The sequence below is a fragment of the Rhincodon typus genome, chromosome 7, assembly GCF_021869965.1.
Source record: "Rhincodon typus isolate 14 chromosome 7, sRhiTyp1.1, whole genome shotgun sequence".
In the NCBI taxonomy this organism is placed as follows: domain Eukaryota; kingdom Metazoa; phylum Chordata; class Chondrichthyes; order Orectolobiformes; family Rhincodontidae; genus Rhincodon; species Rhincodon typus.
The window spans coordinates 11,244,183-11,250,246 of record NC_063338.1 but is presented as its reverse complement, the minus strand read 5'-3'; the positions used below and the strand labels follow the sequence as shown (position 1 = coordinate 11,250,246).

At 40.4% G+C, this 6,064-nt stretch overlaps 1 protein-coding gene across 1 annotated transcript in view; it reads left to right on the top strand.

The window, feature by feature from the left end:
- LOC109932140 (partitioning defective 3 homolog B) overlaps positions 1 to 6,064 on the top strand; it is an 851,675-nt gene that overhangs the window by 348,828 nt on the left and 496,783 nt on the right. Inside the window, exon 4 of the mRNA XM_048599077.1 lies at positions 4,434 to 4,513. Within this exon, the coding sequence (XP_048455034.1) occupies positions 4,434 to 4,513 (80 nt within the window). The remainder of the gene's footprint in view (positions 1 to 4,433; positions 4,514 to 6,064) is intronic.

Here is a 6,064-nt window from a genome sequence, read left to right as displayed (position 1 = left end):
CTACACCTTGTTATCTCAGCTGTTGGAATTGTCCATGTTCCTCCAGGTCTAACCTTGTACCCATCATTGATTTTTTTTTAGTAGCTTTGTCATTGGCAATCTTCAGAGACCTTAAGCTCTTGAGTTCCCTCCCTGAACTTGCTCACCTCACTATCTCTCTTACCTTTTAAATTGCTCCTCAAAATCTACCTTTTTGACAAATATTTTGATCATCTGTCATACATTTCCTTATTGTTTTGGTTATGTTTTGTAAGCCTCTGGAATGGTTTACTACATTAGAGGTGTTACATAAATGGAAATTGTTCTTGTCATTGTTGTCAAGCTTCCTAGATTCATTAAAAGCATTCAACAAAATACCAGTTGTTACATCTGGTAAATATTTGATCTAAAATTACATTCCCTATCGTTTGTGTCCAAAATAATTCTAAGTATTGGGTTGTTTGCGTAATAGTTTCAAAGAAAATGATTTGTAATCTACATAGTCCCTTTCATAACCCTGCAGCATTCTAGAATGCTTTACAGCCAATCAATTAATGTTTCAAAAAATGTAGCCATTGCATAGTGTAGGAAAATTGCAGCCAATTTGTGCGCGGTTAGATCCTACAAAGCGAATGAGATGATCAGATAATCTGTGTTGTTTATTGTGGGATAGATAATTGGCAAGAAACCAAGCAGAACCATCCCCATCCCGTCCCACCTTGCCCTTGTAAACAGTGCTATGAAATCCCTTCTATTCATTTCAGGGCCGATGGAACCTGGGATTAATGACTCATCCAAAAAGACAGCATTGTGGAATTCCCTCTGTGCCTCAGTGAGCTTCAACTTAGATTTCATGCATAATTCTTCAGTGGGATTTAAGCCTACAACATTCTAGAACGTAACAAGGAAAATAGGAACATGAATAGACCATTCAGATCCTTGGGCCCGCTCTGCCTCTCCAGACAATGACTGATCATCAACTCAATACCATAATCCCACATATTGTCCTCGTTTTTTTTTGTGGATATAAATCTATCAATCTCTTCCTTGAACTTAATGACTGACCTTCACCAACCTCTCAGGTAGTGAGTTCCAAAGGTTCAATATCGTTTGAGTGGAGAAGTTCTTCCTCACTTCAGCTCTAAGTAGCTTGCCTTTTATTCTGAGATTGTGGTCCCTGGTTCTAGAACCCCACGACTCGGGGAAACATCCTTTCTGCATCTACCTTGTTTAGCCTTTTAAGAATTCTGTAAGTTTCTGTGAAATTACCTCTCATTCTTCTACAGTCCAGAGAATACAGGCCTAGTCTCCTTAATCTTTCATGGTAGGAAAATCCCAGGCTTCAGTTTGCCAAATCTTTGCTGTACTTCCTTAGTAGCAAGTATATCCTTCCTTCAACAAAGGGAACAGAACTGCACATAATATTCCAGTACAATCTCACCACTGTTCAATAGAATTGAAGCAAGACTTGTTCACTCCTGTACTCAAATCGTCTTGCAATAAAGGTGAACACACCATTTGTCTTCCACATTGCTTGCTGCACCTGAATGTTAGGTTTCAGTAACTTATAACTGATGACATCTAGGTGTTTTTGGACATCAAAACATTTCAGTCTCCCGTCATTTAAGAAATGCTCTGCTCCTTCCTTGGTATAAATTCAATAAGCTTATACACATCCACCCTATATTCCATCTGCAATGTTCTTGCTCACACACTCACCCTATCTAAATCCCAATGAAGCGCCTTTGCATCCTCCTTATAATTCACATTCCCAACAGGTTTTGTCACTTGCAAATGTGGAAATGTCCCCACTTCCAGATTGATATAGATTGTGAACAGCTGGGGCTTAGGTACTGTACCCACTGGTCACAGCTTGCCAACCCGAGAATGACCCATTTATTCCTTCTGTCTCAGAAATAAGTTAAAATGCTGCCACTTGAGACATGGTTGCATTCATTGCCTCAAATTGGCATCCCGTGCCCCAGCGAAGTTGTTAATTTCAATTGTGATCACATTAATCAGATCAAATTCAGTTACAACATAGCATGTTCAGTTGCAGGAGGGTATACCATCTACAAGATGCATACTGAAATTCAACAAGGCTCACTGGACAGCATCTTCCGAACTGACAATCACTGCCATCTAGATGGACCAGGGCAGCAGATACGTGGGAATGCTGCTACTTGCCAGTTCCCCTCCAACCCACTTACCCATCTTGAGTTGGCAATAGGAGATAGCAAGAAATGCACATGCTGGAGTCAGGGTCAATAGAGCGTGGAGCTGGAGGAACACAGCAGGTCAGGCAGCATCTGAGGGGCAGGAAAGTTGACATTTCGGGTTTTCACCCTTCAACCCTGCTGAAGGGTGTAAACTCGAAACATCGACTTTCCTGCTCCTCTCGTGCTGCCTGACCTGCGGTGTTCCTCCAGCTCCACATTGTATTGACTTGGCAATATATTGCCATCCCTTTGGTGTTACTGCATAAAAATCTTAGAACTCCCTCCCATACATTATTGTGGTCTACTGACAACAAGTAGACTGCAGTGGTTCAAGAAGGCGACTCACTACAGCATCTCAAAGACGGCTAGGGAAAGTCAACAAATACTGGCCCAGCCAGCGATGCCCACATTCCTTGAGCAAATTAAGATAATATGTGACTAATTGCAGATGTGCAATGGCTCAAGGTCTGATTTACTATGTATTCCCAAAAATATCTACAATGTTCTGGCAGTGATGGAAGTTCAGCTCCTTGACTTGGGATTTGTATAGTGATGGATGATTAGTGATGGATACTGTACAACTGTCAACAAAACTGATACCATCTTGGTTCTCAATATGTCTCCAAGTCTGACCTCTGGCCTTGAGCTGCCTGAGTGTCAGCTGTATTTCAATTGGTAACACTCTGTCCTCTGAGTCACAAGATTCTTGGTTCAAGTCCAACTTTAGAACTTGAACATACAAAATAAAATGAAAGCCTTCAGACCAGTGCTATGGGCATACTGCGCTGTCAGAGGTGCTGTCATTTTGAATATACTAGTGAACAGAGGTGCTTCTTGGATAGACATATTTTGTTGCGTGACACTATTTTGGAGAAGAACAAAGGAGCTGATTCGATGTCATGCGCAATATCTAGCCTTCTGTCAACGTCTTAAAGGTCGGTTATCTGGTCATTAATTCCCATATAGGAGCTTCTTGTGAGTAAATTAGCTGCTGCGTTCCTACATTGCAACTGTGACTACATGTCAAAAGTACCTTGATGACTTTAAAGTAATTTGAGATGTCCAATGGTCACAAAAATTATGATATAAATCCAATTTTACTTTTAAAGCTATGCAATTCCCTCCCTAAATCTCTCCACCTCTGTATGACACCCTCTCTCTGATCCTTAAAGTTGTTCATAAAACTTGAAACATTCATCTAGCCTTTGGTTGTCTGTCTGTGTAACTTGATGTCAAATATTAATTTGTAATCTCCTCTGAAGTACCTTGGAATATTTTAACATGTTAAAGATGTGATGTAAATGCAAGTTTTGCCAAAACGTCAAGCAATCACTTGATTGGCTAGGGCTTTTCTAACGTGTTTTCCTTTGGTCCCTTTGGTATCTTGCATAAAATGTCACGGAGGATTCTTATGCTCACTCAGTCCCAGTACAATCAATTTCATGAGATGCATCCATATCGCAATTGTTTGTCTGCACAGGTGTTGTGCCATCTAATGCACACAATAGCTTTTCCAGTAATTAGATTGATCGTGATGTGTTAAAATCCCCTGTTCCGTAGCACGGTTAACTGATTAACATCTGCAGAGGGGCCAATAAAGCCATCAAAATCTATGTCTGTAAGCGTTTTTGAATTTGTTTTATAAATCAATGATTTTACAATTCTAAATACACTGGGTATTTTTCCTGATTGTCAGCTCTGTGTAACTACTTGTTGAAATTGGCTTTATGTTCTAGGCCGTGTACTCTAGGCTTAATAATTGTAAAATTCAAAGCTTTATCTATCAAAGACACTGTGAGATAAGCCTAATTACATTTACAGATTCTATTTTATTTCAGTACTTTTCCTGAGGACTCCTTAATGAAATAATAAATATTGTGATGCATTTATTAGCAGTTTGCAACTTGAAAGTTAAACTATAGATTTGTTAATAATAAAAATCAAATCAGTGAAGTTATTAGCCGCCATTAACTAATCCTATCGTTGCAATACTTGCATGAAATTCCAATATTCCTGTTAATATATTTCACTGAATTCAGCAATTAACTTAGCATTTACTACTAAAAGTCTAAAAGATAAAACATAGAGATGCATGTTAAAATGGAACCACAGCAAATTGTACATGTGAATGTAAAGAATGAACAGAAACTGGTCAACTTGATTGAGTTGACACATAGCTCCAATAATCTACTGATATAATTCTTACGTAACTATTTGCCTTTCATAACTTTACAGGGAGCGAACTGGGTACCAATAGATGATGTAAGAACAGATTACGCAGGACTGACAGATAAGCATTCAAAACATGCTTACAGGTACAGTGAATTAATTTAGTGTTGGAGATTTAAATTTGGTGACGGATTCTCTCTGTGGGAGAAAAGATATCTGCACATATATCCTTTCTTGCCCTATTTTGGGTACGATGTTACATGTTTTCATGTGTTGTTTACAACACTTGCCTTTTGTTATCTTAACTTTCTTATGCATGTAGGTACATTAACTATTCCGAAGTTTGTAAAATTTCCACACAAACTACTGGTATATGGTCCACCTCAGAGAAGGCGTCACCTTGTTCTCTAGTTGGGGCAATGAAATGAAGCAACAAATCTCCCCAGCCGTCACTCGATAGCAAACTATACCATAAGATCACTATTCCACATTATTGGTGTTAGCTGATTTAAGCATTCTCCATTGATATCTTCACCTTTCCCAATTATTAACATATTTGACTGCTTTCTTGCTCCTTTGATGCTGCCTGACCTGCTGTGTGTTCCTCCAGCTCCACGCTGTTGTCTCTGACTCCAGCATCTGCAGTTCTTGCTATCTGCTAAACTGGTCCCACCTGCCTGCTGCTGGCCCATATCCCTCCAAACCTTTCTTTCTTATTCATGTACTTATCCAAAAATTGATGCAAATTCACAAAACAGGACTTAAAGCAACCTGCTGATACTTTGCAGCAAATTTCTGTGAGGTTGTTGTATGGCGTTGTTCATTTGACACCAGGCAGTGGTGGGGCTTGAGATCACAATTTCATCTCCTTATCAGGTGGAGGGACAATGGGAGAAGTAGGAGTGAAGTGGAGATAAGCTTCACTGTAACAAAGTAAGATATCAGAAAGATGAACCCCCCCATCCTGCTGTCTCTTTCTTTCTTTCTTTCCTTCTTTCCTTCTTTCTTTCTTTCTTTCCCTCTCACTACCTATCACTTTTTCTTACTCTACTGCTGTCTCCACCACTTCCTCCTTATGCCCATTGACTTGATCCTGCTTTCTTTGAACCCTCCTGCCCTCTTTAACCCCCAATCTGTCTCCTTCCATCCTTTCCCTCTCCCCTTTCCGTCCCTCACTCTCTCCTTTCCCTCCCACTTCCTTCTCTCCCTCCCCCTTTCCTCATATCTTTCCCTCCCTCCGATCCTCTTTCCCACCAATCATCCCTCCCTCTTCATTCCCCTGCCTTGTGCTTTACCTCTTCGTCATCCCATTTCCTTTCCATCCATCTCTCTTTCCCTCCCTCCCCCCTCTCCCTTTCCCTGCCTCTCTTTCCTCTTCCCTGTTCTGTGTTGACAGTGCAGCATTCTAGTCAGAATGGAGCCATTCTTAAAGTGAGCCTGGAGTCTGCAGAGTCTAACCCTCGTAGCTGAGGTCATGCACTCACTGTGTTTCAGTCCAAACATTTTCATTTTCCATTGCTTACTTTCTCTCTCTTTCCTACCATTTCTGACCCTCTCTAGGTCCCTTTTTCTCCCTCCTTTCCTTTCTTTTCTTTCTCTCTCTTTCCCTCTTTTCTTTCTCTCTCTTTCCCTCTTCCTTTTCTCTCTTTCCCTCTTCCTTTTCTCTCTTTCCCTCTTCCTTTTCTCTCTTTCCCTCT